A 20000-nucleotide genomic window follows, 5' to 3' on the forward strand; every position below is an offset into this window, starting at 1 on the left:
CAAGTATGATACTATTCAGATACATTTGTGTACATACATGATAAGAGAATGTTACATTCTTCAAATCTAGGGCCCTCAAGGATCTCAAGGAGGTCTTGGACCTCAGGGAGAGGAAGGGAAACGGGGACATCGGGGCGACCCTGGTACAGTTGGACCTCCGGGTCCCGTTGGTGAGCGAGTGAGTCATCATTTTCCTTCCTTTCATAACATTCAGTCCCAGATGCCGATTAAGTGTTTTATGTAAACAATTGTATAAACGTGGAGAACAATTAAGCTCGTTCTGTTCTCAGGGGGGTCCAGGAAATCGAGGATTCCCCGGTGCCGACGGATTGCCCGGACCTAAGGTACAGTTACTTTTTAATCATTCTTAACTGGTTATCCTCCGTTTTGACGCGGTTCTAGCTACACTTCTGTTAGCGGTTAGCATGGTCTTCTTGTCTCCTGCTCTCTCCGACTTGGGTCTCTTACCTAATCCGTGTTCTACAGTGATGTTATTTATCACTTGGAGGAACATGTAGTGTTATTTATTTGCCACCCCAGAGGCGAGGATTAGTAACTTATAGGAGCAGCTTTGGACATACCTTAGCCACCCTAGCTGGCTACCTTTGAAAGGACGCTACATTGCATTGTTGACGTTTTCTTCGCAGCTGTTGTGATCACCGCAAGTTAGATTCAGGCACTGCTGGATAGAAGTCTGGACTGCTGTTATCGGAGGACTTATACTGGAGAGTTTAGAAGCAGTCTGACATGATCCGATACAGTCTTTGATTGATTGATTGATTGAAACTTTTATAAGTAGATTGCACAGTTCAGTACATATTCCGTACAATTGACCACTAAATGGTAACACCCGAATAAGTTTTTCAACTTGTTTAAGTCGGGGTCTACGTAAATCAATTCACGGTATCGTCGTCCCTCACCACATCCCAATAGCCACCAATTTGGTTGGGTGACTTCACCACCAACCCAATAACGTCATAGCATAGATTTGTTCTAAAACATACTCTACAAAATTTCTGCAAAATGAAGTAAAAATGTCAAAACTACAGTAGTATTGGCCACTTGACGATACCAAACCAACCGGAGTGCGCTGTTCAGTATCGTGTCCAGTGATTGGCTCAGCCACAGGAGCATTAGATCAAAGGATTATACAGATAACTAATGGTGTTATTTCCGATCTAGAGGGTCCTCATATTGTTGAAATATGTATTTAAAAGGTAGTTAACAGCTGCGATTAGGTGGCGACTTGTCCCGGGTGTACCCCGCCTTCTGCCCGATTGTAACTGAGATAAGCACCAGCGCCCCCCGCGACCCCAAAGGGAATAAGCGGTAGGAAAAGGATGGATGGAGGTAGTTAACAGTTTTTTTGTACTCTACCTATTAAAATATTAGATTTGCAAATCAATCAATCAATCAATCAATGTTTACTTATATAGTCCTAAATCACTAGTGTCTCAAAGGGCTGCACAAACCACTACGACATCCTCGGTAGGCCCACATAAGGGCAAGGAAAACTCACACCCAGTGGGACATCGGTGACAATGATGACTATGAGAACCTTGGAGAGGAGGAAAGCAATGGATGTCGAGCGGGTCTAACATAATACTGTGAAAGTTCAATCCATAATGGATCCAACACAGTCGCGAGAGTCCAGTCCAAAGCGCCAAAGTGGATCCAATAATGATTCCTACCAATTAACAGAAGTAATTGGATATATATATATATATATATATATATATATATATATCCATCCATCCATTTTCTACCGCTTATTCCCTTTTGGGGTCGCGGGGGGCGCTGGCGCCTATCTCAGCTACAATCGGGCATATATATATATATATGTATATAGAATTTTTTATTTATTTTATTTTTTTGCTTATTTCAGTTCCCTATGCAATATCAAGATCTGATAAGGACACCCTTAGTCATATCATTGGTGTAATTGAAGATACATAATTCACAATTATACATGTGATTAGTGTCCAAAGTGCGACCCAGAGGCCATTTTCGGCCCGAATTTAGTTTTTTATTCACCCTCCTAATCGTTGGAAAATTAGATTAATTAATTAACTAATTTTACTCCTAAGCTATAACACAAAAGATAAAATAACAGTGTTTTTTCCCCCCAAATAGCATGTACTGTATATAACCCACCTGGTTCGGTCTCTGCTATTTTCAGTTCCGGTACTCAAACCTAGGGTTGGCCGAATTAAAGATGAGTGTGCTAACTACCGCGCTAAAAGAGCCAGTGCTATCAACCCAATAGCCAGTACTACTCTTGAGGTCGTCAGGGAGTAAGGTTTACCCACTCGTCTCAAACTCGAATCCGGGTCACGGCACCAACAGTTCAGTCCCTGCTTTTCTGTTCCGCCCTGGACTCAAAACTGTGTTGTCCGAACGGGACAGCCAGCACTTCTTTACTCGGTTTTAGCGTCTTTAATGTACAAAATTCATTCATAAGTTTGGTCATCCCTGGATTCGAGTATGTGCTCTGAACATTATCCAATGTCCGTCTATATTTTGTTTGCCTCTGCAGGGCGCTCAAGGAGATCGTGGAATATCAGGACCACCAGGACCAAAAGGTTCCCTAGGGGACCCTGGTCGTACAGGAGAACCTGGTCTGCCAGGTGCAAGGGTAATACCCACAACTCGTAACATTTTACTTACTCTGGTGATTCCATGGCTAACAATTGAGTCTGCTCTACGTAGGGTCTTACCGGTACTCCCGGAGTCCAGGGAGCAGAGGGAAAGCCAGGACCACTGGTAAATCACAGGGACTTCTTGGAATCTCTCCGAACGCAAACGTTGTTTTGAAGTCTGCTTTGCTTGTTGATTAGGGTGCACCTGGTGAGGACGGTCGTCCGGGCCCTGCAGGGTCCATTGGCAACCGAGGCCCTACAGGAACAATGGGAGTACCCGGGCCCAAGGGATTTAATGTAAGTCTCATAGTTCGCAGCAGTATGCGTTGTGTATATTTGGATCTCTAATCCGAAATGTCTTGCATTGAAAAGGGTGACCCAGGAAAGACGGGCGAACAAGGATCTGCAGGAGTGCCAGGTCAAAGGGTAAGTGCCCAAGAATATTGCAGGTTTTTGAGTTTTTATAAGCGATGTTTGATCGGCTGCATTATACACAACTAAATTGTTGCCTTATTGATTATTGTTTCTTTGTCCTTAGGGTCCTCCTGGTAAAGATGGAGAAGTTGGACCTGCTGGCCCGCCCGGCCCATCAGTAAGAACTAACTCCTATTAGGGCTGTGATTTTTTTGTGCACCACGATTCGATTCTTGGTGGTAACGATTCGATTCAGAATCGATTCCCAATTCAAAATCAATACTTTTTTAACCACATCGAGTGCCGGTTTTTATGATTAACTAAGTTCCTCCAGGAAATAGATAAACAGGTCTGATGAATGTCTATATTACTTAAAAGAAAAACCGTTTCTACCCAAACATTTAATTAAATCAAATACAAATAATATATATATATATATATATATATATATATATATATATATATATATATATATATATATATATATATATATATATATATATATATATATATGTATATATATATATTCCATCCATCCATCCATCATCTTCCGCTTATCCGAGGTCGGGTCGCGGGGGCAACAGCCTAAGCAGGGAAACCCAGACTTCCCTCTCCCTGGCCACTTCGTCTAGCTCTTCCCGGGGGATCCCGAGGCGTTCCCAGGCCAGCCGGGAGACATAGTCTTCCCAACGTGTCCTGGGTCTTCCCCGTGGCCTCCTACCGGTTGGACGTGCCCTAAACACCTCCCTAGGGAGGCGTTCGGGTGGCATCCTGACCAGATGCCCGAACCACCTCATCTGGTTCCTCTCGATGTGAAGGAGCAGCGGCTTTACTTTGAGTTCCTCCCGGATGACAGAGCTTCTCACCCTATCTCCAAGGGAGAGCCCCGCCACACGGCGGAGGAAACTCATTTCGGCCGCTTGTACCCGTGATCTTATCCTTTCGGTCACGACCCAAAGCTCATGACCATAGGTGAGGATGGGAACGTAGATCGACCGGTAAATTGAGAGCTTTGCCTTCCGGCTCAGCTCCTTCTTCACCACAACGGATCGGTACAACGTCCGCATTACTGAAGACGCCGCACCGATCCGCCTGTCGATCTCACGATCCACTCTTCCCTCACTCGTGAACAAGACTCCTAGTTATTTGAACTCCTCCACTCGGGGCAGGGTCTCCTCCCCAACCCGGAGATGGCATTCCACCCTTTTCCGGGCGAGAACCATGGACTCGGACTTGGAGGTGCTGATTCTCATTCCGGTCGCTTCACACTCGGCTGCGAACCGATCCAGCGAGAGCTGAAGATCCCGGTCAGATGAAGCCATCAGGACCACATCATCTGCAAAAAGCAGAGACCTAATCCTGCGGTTACCAAACCGGAACCCCTCAACGCCTTGACTGCGCCTAGAAATTCTGTCCATAAAAGTTATGAACAGAATCGGTGACAAAGGACAGCCTTGTCTATATATATATATATATATATATATATATATATATATATATATATATATATATATATATATATATATATATATATATGCATATATACAGTTGTGATCAAAATTATTCAACCCCCACACAATTTTGGTGTTTTAGCAAGTTGGACATTTATTCCGTACAACATTATATTTTGTAACATACCAAACAGTGTCATTTCTCCTAATATCTCATCGACAAAATTATTCAACCCCTTGAAGATCATAACTCTTTAGAACAGAATTTATATAAGGTCTTTTCAATCAGGTGTTGAACACACCTGTAGATGTGATTAGAACCATAACGAACAACAATTAAACTGATTGAAAAATACTGTGACGCTCAGCTTCTTGTAGATGGTCAATGGTGTATTTGCAACATGGTGAAGTCCAGGGAGTGGTCAAAGAAGTCAAGAGAGGAGGTAATTTCTCTTCATAAGAAAGGATATGGATATAAGAAAATAGCATAGACATTACGCATTTCAAGAGACACAGGTGGGAGCATAATAAGCAAGTTTAAAGCTAAAGGCACAGTGGAAACACTACCTGGGCGTGGTAGAAAGAGGATGTTGTACAGTGGTGAAAAACCCTGTAACAGCTGAGGAACTACAACAGGACATTGCAGAGGGGGGAACACAGGTTTCGTCCCAAACAATAAGGCGCGCACTACGAGATATGACTATAAACAAAATACGGAATAAATGTCCAACTTGCTAAAACACCAAAATTGTGTGGGGGTTGAATAATTTTGATCACAACTGTATATAATAACATATCCAACACTTCTCTTGTTTACATCAGAGGTATCAAAGTTGTTTTCACTGAGGGCCACTTCGCAGTTATGTTTGGCCCCAGAGGGCCGATTCTAACAGCCAATACTATTATTACACCAATTTTTTATGTCATTTTTTTAGTTGATTTTTTTTAAACTAAATTGTAAAAAAAAAAAAAGTATGGTAGCTTGCAATAATTTCACCTCGAAATGTTGTGTATATTAATGTAAATGGAAAAACAGTACTGCTGTTTTTATTATTTTAAAAGAGGCAGCTTAGTTGCCAGAATTTTTACTTTAAAATTTTTACTTTTTTTTTTTTTTTTACTGTAAATAAAAAAATGCAATTTTACAGTAACATTTTGTTTTTTATTTTTTACCGCAAATCAAAAACTGTGGATTTTTCGGTGTATTACCGTAAATGCCAAAACAGCACCAGATTTTATCATAGTAAAAAAAAAAAGTACAGTTTTTTTCATTCAGAAAAAAATGCTGTAAAAAAAACGGTAAATTTAATAAATTTTACCATGAACTCTATTGCTACTTTTATATTGGACAACTTGCTTTGAAATCATTATTATTAGTATGTATTTCTATTTAAAAAATGATTTGAATGTTTGATAATATATTTTTGCATAATTAGACAATATTTAAGTTAACATAATTTAAGATTTCATGGAGTAATTTTTTTTTTCTTCCGAAATAGAAAGAAAGAATACATTTAGTAAGAAAAGTCACAGTACTTTATTGATACATAATATTTCCAGGGCCAAATAAAATGAAGTGGCGGGCCATATCTGGCCCCCCGGGCCTTGAGTTTGACGACTGGGATTTACATCAACAATATGATTTGCTTAAGTGTCGAAACAGGATGGATTTAAAAAAAGAACAACATAGAAAAACTTTTTATTTAATTTATTTTTGCTTTTTTTTAATCGATTAAGACTAATAATTCCTTCATCTACAGGGTGTGGCAGGCGACAGAGGGGAACAGGGACCTCCAGGTGTAAATGGCTTCCAGGTATGTAACCGTTTTTTTCTAATTGTTTCATATCAATGTTAACGGTAAGCCAAGTGGGAACAGTGAAATTTATCAAAATTGTGCTTATAAAGCACTGTAAAAAAATGTATCGCAAATAGTGTCGCACTTAGTTCTCACTGCAAGTAAATTCCGATTTCTTTTGCCCATTTGTGACCTGCATCGGATTTTTCCCGTCAACGTGAGCAGTGCAATTACCATTTTTTTTTTACACACACTGACCCACGCATATCTGGTGTGTGGATACAAATCAAAGGCTACGTTCCCACTGCAGGGTTCAATGTTCAATTCGGATATTTTTTGTCAGATCCGATCATTTCACGTTACAAAAAAAACCAAAATGCGATTTCTGACATGAACACAAGCTTAAGAGGGGAATTACCTCTCACATACACTACTGAAATGCTCTCACATAAACATCTGAAATGTTTTTTCTCTCACACACACTACGGAAATACTCTCACACACACCACGGAAATACTCTCACACACACTACTGAAACACTCTCATACACACTACTGAATTTCAGTACTGTATGTGAGAGGTAATTCTAAATAATGTCCCTAACGGCCCCTCATGCAAGCTGACCTGCATGCGAACATGATGTCATGACGTTCACGGGAGTAAACGTGGTTTGCACTCTAGTCGGTGTGAGTACTGGCTCGTTTGTGGCAATTTGAAGGATTTTGTGCAATCCAAGTCGACATTTTCAGAACCGAATTATTGGGCGTAGAAGATGAAGAAGGAAGAGGGCACGGTACTTCAGCTCTGGCAGTTTTTTCGGATAATTTCAAGACCGTCCCAGCCGGCACAAGACATTAAAACAACGTTGAGAACTTGTTGAATTAGGTTCTGACGTTGAGCAACTCAAATAACATGCTTTTTGACAACTGTTGGTATATATTGCTTTCCGACGTTGATTTGACCATTGAATTTTGGTCATTTCCCAAACAACAACTTGGAGCCAACGTTAGGACATCAACGTTGTCTCAATTTACTAATACAACAATTTTGCAACGTTGTTTCAAAGTCAGTTTTAAAGAACATTGTGACAGTTTCTCGCTGTCGTGCGGGTTCAATGGACCATCAAGGAAGGACATTGCTTTCGAGCAGGTTTGACTCTTGTTTATTTTTCAATAAACCCCAGTGTAGGTCGGGTCACTTTTCAGCTACTTCCTTCACTGCTCGTTCGCCGATCGCTTTTCAGCCGCCGGCTTCGTCGTCATCGTCTGCTCTCTGTCGGTCTTGCGGGTTCTCCTCCCCCTTGTGCTCTGTTTTCTCCTCCTTCTCCCCTTTTATACATCGTGAACTTGACTGTAGCGTCGCTCCCGGCACGCCCCGCCTCACCGCTCGCTCTTATTCTCCGCCTCCTTGCCGCCATCTTGGGCCGGGCTCCAGCATGCCCTGCCCCGCTACTCGTTCGCCGGCTCCGCCTCTCCACAGACATAATCAATGTTGTATCAATGTCTCGTGCCTCCTGGGTGTCTGTGGTGGAAAGTTCACATGAGTTCCCAAAAACATTTTATTTTCACCTGTTTTCTGCTACGTTGTCAATTATATATTTTGTAACCGTCTATTTGGGCAAATAAATATGAGGCTTATCGATTTTTGATCACGTTCTGGTCGGATGAATGCGACCTGAACACAGTAGCGTTCAAATTGAAGACGCATCGCAAACGCGATCAGCCGTTTTGCTGCGCTTAAAAACTTCTCTTTGACTTTTCTTACAGACTTCTTCTGTTTGTTTGATATTGTCGTTACTGCCACAAGTGGTGGAGAAGTGTATTACCATAGTTCCACAGCCAAGAAACATATATTTTTTTGACGGCCCTCAAAATAATAACAGTGAATCATGTATTTAATCACCATAAAATCCGAAATATAAGCCGCTACTTTTTTCCTACGCTTCAAACCCTGCGGCTTATAAAAGGTGAGGATAATTTATGGATTTTTTTTTTTTTTTTTTTTCCAATGGCCATGATGTTTTGTATCCAACAAACAGTTTTCAACGGAAACTGAAACAGTGTGTTATTTTTTGGGCTATGGCACCATCTTTTGGACGAATTTACTTACTTCACCAGGTACTGGTTACACTGAAAAATACAGACATGCACTGTTCACACGGACGTGAAAAAACCTGACACAGGTCACATTTGAGCAAAAAATATCGGAATAGACCTGCACTGTCAACAAGGCCAGAAATCTATCTTATGCGACTGCAGTCTGAAGACCGAGTCGCATTTGTCCGTCCAATTCGACGTAAAAAAGCGATAACTGACATAAATATTCGCGAAAAATAAGACCAAATAAATAATTCACATACGAGCAGAGAACAGGTGAGAATAATTAATTGATTGATTGATTGAAGTTTATTGACTTCTTAAATAACTGAATCCATATAATGCTTTAAAAAGGCAAAAAGGGTGGTTTCCATTGTGGTCCATAATAGGTTTTAGGAACCAAAAGGTGCCTTTGCTAACTGTAACCGGTATTCATTTTATTACAGAAAATTATTATAACTTGACTGCACTTAAATCTAGAATGTATGTAGAATATATGTATATTATTCATATATATATATATATAATATGATATAAATTATATTTTCTATTATTTTTATTATTATTGTCTATTGTGAGCGAACTGTGGTGCTTAATTTCCTCCAGAGATAAATATAAGTACTTTCTATTCTATTCTATAACAATACACCAATAATACTGTCATTTTTTTTTTTTTTTTTTTCTTTGGCATGGAAAAGGGACGTTTTTGTCATGAAAAAGCTACATTTTTGTGGTTGGTGCAATTATTGTAAATGTATATTGTGTTTTTTATGCTGATTTATTTTTTTTTTTTTTAAAAGTTTTTTTTATTTATTTATTTATTTATTTTTGAAATAAAAATTTATAAAGAAATTCTTCTGCGGCCCGGTAACAATCGGTTGGGGACCACTGCTGTATGAGCATAACGAGTGTCGTTTTATTTTGAAAGTGGTGTTATTTGTCACATACGAGTGTGGGCATTCCTTTTTGCTTTAATGTTGTACATTAATAAAAAGTTTTTCATTTTATTTTATTTTACACCCCATTGCAGCAGCTAATGTTTATATCAATAAATAACCTGGTTTAGGCATTATTTACAGATAACTAGGAAAATATGATGATATTTAAGTGCCAAAGCGTCATATTCACAGAATCCTGGAAGATCGTGATTTATCTGGTCTTTTATTAGGGTTTACCAGGAAATCAAGGTCCACCTGGAGAATCCGGGAAACCGGGTGACCAAGTGAGTACGATGAACGTGTTATGAATCCGATCAGTGTCTAATTTTTGTTATAAAAACATGTTTTTCTCTCAGGGTATTCCTGGAGAGCTTGGTGCTGTCGGACAAATCGGACCAAGGGTAGGTGGAGTGCACTTTACCGAATTAAACATTTTTTTGGAGGCGATACTGAAAAAAAAGTTCTCTTCTCCAGGGGGAGCGTGGAATTCCAGGGGAGAGAGGCGAGCTGGGACCAACCGGTCTGCAGGGACCCAAAGGGATCCCTGGAGCCCCTGGTCCTGATGGGCCGAAGGTATCACAGATGTCCTTATATCTCTGCGAAGCCAATTTTGCCTATCATTCACAACCTTTAAGTAGGACAAAAACAAAAATGTTTTATCTTTTTCTATGCATTCTAAATTGTAAATCAGCATTAGCAAAAGTCAGCTAACAATGAAACCAAAGGGAGTCGCTCTATTCTGCTCTAAAACATGAAAAAATGTACGCTGTATGTATATACAGTACGTAATATAGTAACAGCCACATTCATAATAACATGTAATATTTACATATTTTGATTATTTTAAGCATACAACAACGTAATATATAATTAACGCATCACCACACTTTTTCCTTCAACAACAAACCTCCTACTCATGATAGCCAAAGGATGATCCTAATCCTTCTTTTTCCGAGCCTGAATATAAGGAGGATGATCTACACGTCGTGTTTCGCTAAAGTTGCAGCTTTAGCGAAACACACAGCGTCACGTAGCGCTATCGCTAAGTGCTAAACAAGAAATACAAACAGGGAGTATAGTAAAGTCAAAGTTGTGTCAGATAGTTTAGTGTCCCGGAAGAGTTAGTGCTGCAAGGGCTTCTGGGTATTTGTTATGTTGTGTTTATGTTACGGTGCGGATGTTCTATGAATTATATTTATGCAGCGCTTTTTCTCTCGTGACTCAAAGCGCTTTACATAGTGAAACCCAATATCTAATTTTTACATTCAAACCAGTGTGGGTGGCACTGGGAGCAGGTGGGTAAAGTGTCTTGCCCAAGGACACAACGGCAGTGACTAGGATGGCGGAGGCGGGGATCGGACCTGCAGCCCTCAAGTTGCTAGCACAGCCGCTCTACCAACCGAGCTATACCGCGTTTGTGTTTGTCATTCTTGTTTGGTGTGGGTTCACAGTGTGGCGCATATTTGTAACAGTGTTAAAGTTGTTGATACGGCCACCCTCAGTGTGACCTGTATGGCTGTTGACCAAGTATGCATGGCATTCACTTGTGTGTAAAAAGCCGTAGATATTATGGGATTGGGTCGGTGCGCAAAGGCAGTGCCTCTAAGGTTTATTGGCACTCTGTACTTCTCCCTACGTCCGTACAGCGGCGTTTTAAAAAGTCATAAATATTACTTTTTAAAACAGATATTACATTTTAAAGCACTTATCGGCCGATATTATCAAACATTTCTACTGTATGCCCTTTAGCTGCATTGTTAGCCACCCTTTTACGATGTGGAATTGTGGATTGTGATTTTAAGTGCTTGATGTACAGCAGGGGTCACCAACGCGGTGCCCGCGGGCACCAAGTCGCCCGTAAGGACCAGATGAGTCGCCCGCTGGCCTGTTTGTTCTAAAAATAGCTCAAATAGCAGCACTTACCAGTGAGCTGCCTCTATTTTTTTAATTGTATTTATTTACTAGCAAGCTGGTCTCGCTTTGCTCGACATTTTTAATTCTAAGAGAGACAAAACTCAAACAGAATTTGAAAATTCAAGAAAATATTTTAAAGACTTGGTCTTCACTTGTTTAAAAAAATTCATTTATTTTTTTACTTTGCTTCTTAAAACTTTCAGAAAGACAATTTTAGAGAAAAAATACAACATTAAAAATGATTTTAGGATTTTTAAACACATATAGCTTTTTTACCTTTTAAATTCCTGCCTGTTCTTTCCTGACAATTTTAATCAATGTTCAAGTAAATGTATCTTTTTAATTGTGAAGAATAATAAATACATTTTAATTTAATTCTTTATTTTAGCTTCTGTTTTTTGGACGAAGAATATTTGTGAAATATTTCTTCAAACTTATTATGATTAAAATTCCCAAAAATTATTCTGGCAAATTTAAAAAAATCTACAGAATGAAATTTAAAGTCTTTTGAATTTCTTGGAAAATTTTTGTTCAATTTTTTCATCATTTATTCTCTACAAAAAACCTTCCGTAAAAAGAAAAAAAATGTACGACGGAATGACAGACATAAATACCCATTTTTTTTATACATATAGATTTATTTATTAAAGGTAAATTGAGCAAATTGACTATTTTTGGCAATTTTTTTAAGTGTGTATCAAACTGGTAGCCCTTTGCATTAATCAGTACCCAAGAAGTAGTTCTTGGTTTCAAAAAGGTTGGTGACCCCTGAGGTACAGTCTTTGACTGCTTCGCGTAAAAGGACAAATTATCGACCTTAAATCAATGGTTCGCCAACTTTATTCACCAATTACCACCTCAAAAAACACTTGGCTCTCCAAGGGCCACCACAATGACCGGAATTAAAGATACAGTAGCGTAGTAGGCCTAACAATTCAATGAAAACAAGGCCAAGGTTGTTTGTTTTAACAAGTACCGTATTTCCTTGAATTGCCGCAGGGCATATAGTATGCGCCTGCCTTGAATTACCTACCGCCTGGTCAAACTCGTGGCGTTATTTTCAAAATAAAGGAGGCTGATTTCAATCCCGGTAATTCGAAATCGCATAAAGGGAAGAAGATTAAGAGCTATTCCGCAGGATTTAAAGTCCAAGCTTACATCAAACTCAAATTTTTACTGCATGCCTTTGGTAAGTGCCGGATTGAGAAGAAGTTTAAAATAATTAGTGCATGCTTACTTTTACCGCATGCCTCTGGTAAGCGCAGGAGTGAGAAGAGGTTTTAAATTAATTAGCGCCCCAGCGGCAATTGAAGGAGTATTTTGGCACACAGTTTGAACAGTCACACTGTGTTTGAATGTTTAATTAAGTGATCCTTTCAAAAATAAATGGTCATTTGGACAAAAACGAGAGTATAAACAGTTTTTTTTTTTCGTCTCTGAAGGGTAGTCCCGGTCCCACCGGTGTTCTCGGTGACACAGGTCCTCCGGGCCTTCAAGGAATGCCAGGAGAGAGGGGCATCTCCGGTCCACCTGGGCCGAAAGGCGACAGGGTAAGTTGACGCCGACCGTCGCCATTTTGAGGATTGCGAAAATCGAACGTGTTGCACTCCGTAGTCTTGCCCAACCCAACCTCCGTGTCGTCTTCTGCACAGGGCTCCATCGGAGAGAAAGGGTCCGAGGGCACGGCTGGAAACGACGGAGCAAGGGTAAGTCCACAAAAAGATCTCAGCACAAGGATAAGAAATCCTGATTTTGTCATTATGTCCCCCCGTCAATAGGGAGCACCTGGTCCTGTTGGCCCCCTAGGATCCGCGGGGCCCAGTGGTGAAAAGGTGCAGTTTTTTTTAAGCCCATGCTACTGTTTTTTCAAACAGCAATATTAACATTAATACATGTGTTTCGCATTTTAGGGAGAACCCGGACCTAAAGGACCTGCTGGACCTGCAGGTTCAAGAGGACTACATGTGTGTATACTTAGTTGCTTACCTTCAACATTCACCAGCCGTTACTGCAGAGAAACTCCATAATTGCAAAACTTCCTCTGCAGGGAGCAAGAGGAGACCCTGGCCCGATCGGTGCTGTTGGTTTCGCCGGACCACCTGTAAGTCCTCATCCGTCCTTCTTGGAATTATTTTGAGTATTTAAAGGCCTACTGAAACCCACTACTAGCGACCACGCAGTCTGATAGTTTATACATCAATGATGAAATATTAACATTGCAATACAAGCCAATACGGCCTTTTTAGTTTACTAAATTGCAATTTTAAATTTCGCGCAAAGTATCCTGTTGAAAACGTCGCGTATGATGACATCACGGGTTGTAGCGGACCTTTTTTTCCAGCCCGATCCCAGCTGTAAGTCGTCTGCTTTAATCACATAATTACACCGTATTTTGGACATCTGTGTTGCTGAATCTTTTGCAATTTGTTCAATTAATAATGGAGACGTCAAAGAAGAAAGATGCAGGTGGGAAGCGGTGTATTGCGGCCGCCTTTAGCAACACAAACACAGCCGGTGTTTCCTTGTTTACATTCCCGAAGGTGAAGCTTTACTATGGAACAGAGCGGTCAAGCGAACATGGTTCCCGACCACATGTCAACCGGCAGGTTTCGGTGAGAAAATTGTGGTAGTACGTCGGCTCTTACCGTAGACATGAGCGGAGCTTGCGTCGTTTCTCGTGCACCTGTCAAAGAGGCAGCTGCGGACTGTCTTGCCTCCTCCGACCGTGGGATGCTTCCACCGTGTAGGAGGGGGGAAAAAAAGCTCAGCCCGGCCCGACCGGCTGCCTTCGCTTCGCCTCGTCGAGAAACGTGGCTTCCCTCAGAGACACTGGCAGTCACCACACCTGTGGCCACACCCCTCCGACTTTCAGGCACGACAGTATAATGTCACTGCAACACTAGTAACACAATAAGCAGATAAGGGATTTTCCAGAATTATCCTAGTAAATGTGTCTAATAACATCTGGATCGCTCCCACCACTCTGTCTTTTTATTTTTGTATTTTTTTTTCTAGTCCTTCACCGTCACTTTCCTCATCCACACATTTTTCATCCTCGCTGAAATTAATGTGGAAATAGTCGCTTTCTCGGTCCGAATCGCTCTCGCTGCTGGTGGCCATGATTGTAAACAATGTGAGGTTGTGAGGAGCTCCACAACCTGTGACGTCACGTGCACATCGTCTGCTACTACTACTTGCCCACTACTACCGACCCCGCAGTCTGATAGTTTATATATCAATGATGAAATCTTAACATTGCAACACATTCCACGACGTCTGTTTAGTTTACTAAATTACAATTTTAAATTTTGCGCGGAAGTATCATGCTAAAACGTGGCGGTATGATGATGTGTGCACGTGACGTCACGCATTGTAGAGGACATTTTTCCCAGCACCGTTCACAGCTATAAGTCGTCTCTTTTCATCGCATAATTCCACAGTATTCTGGACATCTGTGTTGCGGAATCTTTTGCAATTTGTTCAATGAGTAATGGAGACGTCAAAGAAGAAAGCTGTGGGTGGGAAGTGGTGTATTGCGGCCGCCTCTAGCAACACAAACGCAGCCGGTGTTTCATTGTTTACATTCCCGAAAAATGACGGTGAAGCTTTACTATGGAACAGAGCGGTCAAGCGAACACGGTTGGATTGGACCACACACACAAAGTACAGTGTATTATGCAGCGATCATTTCGAAAGATCGTGTTTCGGAGAGGGTCCCTTGCGAAGGGCAGAGATGGGCATCGCCACCACCCGTCGACTGGTGTTGAAGAAAGGTGCGGGGCCGACTTTCAGGTTGTACAGGACCATATAATCTCACTAAAACACTAGTAACACAATAAGCAGATAAGGGATTTTCCAGAATTATCCTAGTAAATTTGTCTAATAACATCTGAATCGCTCCCACTGTATAGTCTTTTTATTTCTAGTCCTTCCCTCTCACTTTCCTCATCCACGAATCTTTCATCCTCGCTCAAATTAATGGGGAAATCGTCGCTTTCTCGGTCCGAATCGCTCTGGCTGCTGGAGGCCATGATTGTAAACAATGTTCAGATGTGAGGAGCTCCACAACCCGTGATGTCACGTGCACATCGTCTGCTACTTCCGGTACAGGCAAGGCTTTTTTATCAGCACCAAAAGTTGCAAACTTTATCGTCGATGTTCTCTACTAAATCCTTTTCAGCAAAAATATGGCAATATCGCGAAATGATCAAGTATGACACATAGAATGGACCTGCTATCCCCGTTTAAATAAGAAAATCTCATTTCAGTAGGCCTTTAACGTGCTTACCTTTACCATGAATTGATTAACGTGGACCCCGACGTAAACAAGTTGAAGAACTTATTCGGGTGTTACCATTTAGTGGTCAAATGTAGGGAATATGTGCTGTACTGTGCAATCTACTAATAAAAGTCTCAATCAATCAAACAATCAAAACCTTGCTTTTACTTCAATTCTAACCACAGGGTCCCGATGGCCAACCAGGAGTGAAAGGAGAGCCAGGAGAAGCAGGCCAGAAAGGAGATGCTGGGTCCCCAGGCCCTCAAGGCTTGGCTGGGGCTCACGGGCCTCCTGTAAGCTGCAAGAATATTGACTTATATCATACAATGAGTTTTAAATGTTCTTTGTAAATTCTTGTATACTGCATGAGGGTGAGGTCCGGTTTGTTTTCCCAGGGGCCAACTGGTGTGGCCGGACTAAAAGGCGGAAGAGGGACGCAGGGAGCACCGGTAAGTGATCAGTCATCACGGAACTGCTCGGACAAAATGGGATTGAATTGACGATCATGTCATCAGTGAGCGTGAGGCTTTCATTTACATCAAAGTTGCGCAACCATAGGGCCCACTGTCGGGTCACCGAAGAACAGGAAATAATGGAGACATTTTTTTGAGCGCAAAAAATAAGACTGAAGTGGTGAAACTATTTATTAACTTGCACTTTAATTTTATTGACAGTTTAGTTAGGAACAACATTCATGGTTGATTTAATTTATTTACTTTACCACAAAATGACTGTTTGTAAAAATAATTGTTCATTAATAGTGCTTATTTTTCTTATGTGATGATATAATAACTTATAATATATGTGATTAAAACATGGTTTTAATATCATTTAACAAGGTTGTAATCCGTAAGTAGGTCAGATATATTTGTTGAATAAAATCAGGAGTAAGATTACTAATTTAGTGTTAATATGCGTATATGTCTATATATATATATATACATATATATACATGTATATATCTGTATATACATGTATATATTTATGTATATGTTTACATGTATATGTGTATACATGTATATACACATATATACATGTATACATATAAATAAATATACATATGTATATTTATATGTACATATATATACATGTATATATGTATATATACATATATATGCATACTTATACATGTATATGTGTATACATATATATATATATATATATATATATACACATATATATATATATATATACACATATATATATATATATATACACACATATATACATCTATATATATGTGTATATATACACATATATATATATATACACATATATATATATATATATATATATATATATATATACACACATATATACATCTATATATGTGTATATATATCTATATATATGCTTATATACATGCATATATATGTATATGTGTATATGTGTGTGTGTATATTTATATATATATATTATATATATACTGTATATATATGTATACATATCTACATATATACATGTGTATATATGTATATATATATATATATATATATACACACACACATATACACATATACATATATATGCATGTATATATGCATATATATATATATATATATATATATATATATATATACACATATATACTACTATATATATGTGTATATATCTATATATGCATATATACATGCATAAATATGTATATGTGTATATGTGTGTGTGTGTATATATATATATATATATATGTATACATATATACATATATATATACATATATATGTATATATATATATATATATATATTTATATATATATATATATATATATATACATATACATATATATATATACTGTATATATGTATAAATATCTACATATATACATGTATATATATATATATATATATATATATATATATATATATGTATATATACATACATGTGTATATATGTATACATACATATATATATACATATATATGTATATATATATATATATATATAAATATATACATTAAAAATATATATATATATATATAAATATATATATATATATATATATATATATATATATATATATATAAATATACATATATATATATATATATATATATTAAAAAAAAAAAAAAAAAAAAAAAATATATATATATATATATATGTATATATATATATATATATATATATATATATATATACACTGTGTAATATTTTGTTACTAGAATGTATTCTGATATCATGTTTTGTTTCCAGGGGCCCACTGGTTTCCCCGGCTCTGCAGGGAGAGTTGGACCCCCGGGCCCGACTGTAAGTATCATCCTGAGTGTGAAATACTGAAGACAATGTAGATAATAAACACTCCCCCTTAGGGTCCAGTTGGTGAACCTGGACCACTAGGTGCTACTGGGAAAGAGGGACCCGCAGGTCTACGAGGAGACCACGGATCCCCGGGAAGACAAGGAGAGCGAGGACCACCAGGACAAGCGGGAAGCCCAGGGGACAAGGGAGATTCTGGCGAAGACGGACCTACGGTTGTAGTGATTTTTGTGGGACTGTAATACGTCAAGTCAGATGACATAAACTGACGGATTAAATGCCCCTGTCATCCGGACTTGGTTTAGGGTCCTGATGGTCCTCCAGGTCCAGCAGGAACTACAGGCCAAAGAGGCATTGTGGGTCTTCCAGGTCTGCGTGGAGAAAGAGGGATGCCAGGTCTCCCAGGACCAGCAGTCAGTATCAGTTTTGAGACAAAAAGGTGTTGGTCTCTGGACTCCACACTTTCTAAGAACACCTTCTCACATGTAGGGCGCACCAGGAAAACAAGGGTCCACAGGATCAACTGGAGATAAGGGACCCCCAGGACCAGTTGGTGTTCCAGGCACCACTGGACCCCGTGGGGATCCCGGTCCTGATGTGAGTCATTCTTCTAAATCTCGTCACCCCTGCTGTGTTGTCCCGGTGTCTTTAATGGTTTGTTGTTCCTCCACAGGGTCCTGCTGGTTCTGATGGTCCGCCAGGCAAAGAGGGCGTTCTTGGACAGAGGGTGAGCTCTAAAGAAGATTGTGCGCAAATAAATGTCACCCTAACTATTTGGCAATACCTTTTTCCAGGGTGCCAGAGGGGATACTGGTCTAGAGGGCTTAGCTGGACCTCAGGGACTTCCTGGCCCCCCAGGTCCTGTTGGTGTAGCTGGAGATGATGGAAAAAGAGGACACGCTGTAAGTAGACCTTAAGAACATATCTGTAATGTTTGGTATGTAGTCTAGTTTTTGTATCGATCAGTGTTCAAGCTTTTATTTTGAAGGCCCAAAGAGATTTGAATTGATTTTCAAACCCATTCCGAATCCACTGTCCCAATGTTTGCCATTAGAAACATTTGCAGTTATTATTAGAGATCAAGAATGCGTTGCCGACTTAAGTCCGAAAGAAAAAGAGATGATAGAGTATTATCTTGCTCACGGATGCTACCTGGTGGTTGTTTGAGCACACTGCAGCTAGTCCTGCATAGTCCCACTCCCTAATGTTTGAGTCACTCGCAGGATTCTCACAGGAATGAGGCAAAAATAACTACCTTACCTACTGTACAGTAAACTACAGTCATTGCAGTGATTCTTTTACTGGAGGATGATGCTACATGTAAACATGTTGCACAGCGAGTAAGAAGGAGGCGTGCTAATCGCTAAACTACTTTCAAAGCTGGCTTGAGACAACTGAATAGATACATTATTCGATAAACATTTGACTGTCAATTATGTCCCACTTACACAGCTGATGTGATCGCTCGCATCTGATGCGACTTTGACTTTCAATGCTGTCCCACTTACACAACTAATGTCATCTCTTGCGTCTGATGCAACTTTGACTTTCAGTACTGTCCCACAAACACATCTGATGTTGTCTCACACAGCTAATGTAACGTTGACTTTCAGTGACGTCCCACTTAGACATCTGATGTCATCTCTTGCATCTGATGCAACTTTGACTATCAATACTGTCCCACTTACACATCTGACGTCATCGCACACATCTGATGAAACTTTGACTTTCAATGCTGTCCCACTTACACATCGGATGTCGTCTCTCGCAGCTGATGCAATTTTGACTTTCAATACTGTCCCACTTACACATCTGAGATCATTGCACACATCCGATCCAACTTTGACTTTTAATGCAGTCCCACTAACACATCTGATGTCATCTCTCACATCTGATGCAACTTGGACTGGCAATACTGTCCCACTTGCACATTTGATGTCATCTCTTGCTTCTGATGAAACTTTGACTTTCAGTACTGTCCCACTTCCACATCTGATGCCATCTCTCACATCTGATGCAACTTGGACTGGCAATACTGTCCCACTTGCACATTTGATGTCATCTCTTGCTTCTGATGAAACTTTGACTTTCAGTACTGTCCCACTTCCACATCTGATATCATCTCTCACATCTGATGCAACTTTGACTGGCAATACTGTCCCACTTGCACATTTGATGTCATCTCTTGCATCTGATAAAACTTTGACTTTATGTACTG

General features: G+C 39.7%; 1 protein-coding gene across 1 annotated transcript in view; it reads left to right on the top strand.

Moving 5' to 3' along the window:
- Positions 1-20000, top strand: part of col5a2a (collagen, type V, alpha 2a) — a 96004-nt gene that overhangs the window by 64205 nt on the left and 11799 nt on the right. Inside the window, exons 22-46 of the mRNA XM_061918402.1 lie at positions 1-3; positions 71-178; positions 291-344; positions 2537-2635; positions 2710-2763; positions 2838-2936; positions 3012-3065; positions 3178-3231; positions 6265-6318; positions 9565-9618; positions 9691-9735; positions 9809-9907; positions 12691-12798; positions 12901-12954; positions 13027-13080; positions 13159-13212; positions 13296-13349; positions 15713-15820; positions 15923-15976; positions 17720-17773; positions 17836-17997; positions 18088-18195; positions 18272-18379; positions 18456-18509; positions 18577-18684. The exon at positions 1-3 is cut by the window's left edge and continues 51 nt beyond it. Coding sequence (XP_061774386.1) covers positions 1-3; positions 71-178; positions 291-344; positions 2537-2635; positions 2710-2763; positions 2838-2936; positions 3012-3065; positions 3178-3231; positions 6265-6318; positions 9565-9618; positions 9691-9735; positions 9809-9907; positions 12691-12798; positions 12901-12954; positions 13027-13080; positions 13159-13212; positions 13296-13349; positions 15713-15820; positions 15923-15976; positions 17720-17773; positions 17836-17997; positions 18088-18195; positions 18272-18379; positions 18456-18509; positions 18577-18684 — 1857 coding nt within the window. The remainder of the gene's footprint in view (positions 4-70; positions 179-290; positions 345-2536; positions 2636-2709; positions 2764-2837; positions 2937-3011; positions 3066-3177; positions 3232-6264; positions 6319-9564; positions 9619-9690; positions 9736-9808; positions 9908-12690; positions 12799-12900; positions 12955-13026; positions 13081-13158; positions 13213-13295; positions 13350-15712; positions 15821-15922; positions 15977-17719; positions 17774-17835; positions 17998-18087; positions 18196-18271; positions 18380-18455; positions 18510-18576; positions 18685-20000) is intronic.

Source organism: Nerophis ophidion, linkage group LG13 (genome assembly GCF_033978795.1).
Source record: "Nerophis ophidion isolate RoL-2023_Sa linkage group LG13, RoL_Noph_v1.0, whole genome shotgun sequence".
NCBI lineage: Eukaryota > Metazoa > Chordata > Actinopteri > Syngnathiformes > Syngnathidae > Nerophis > Nerophis ophidion.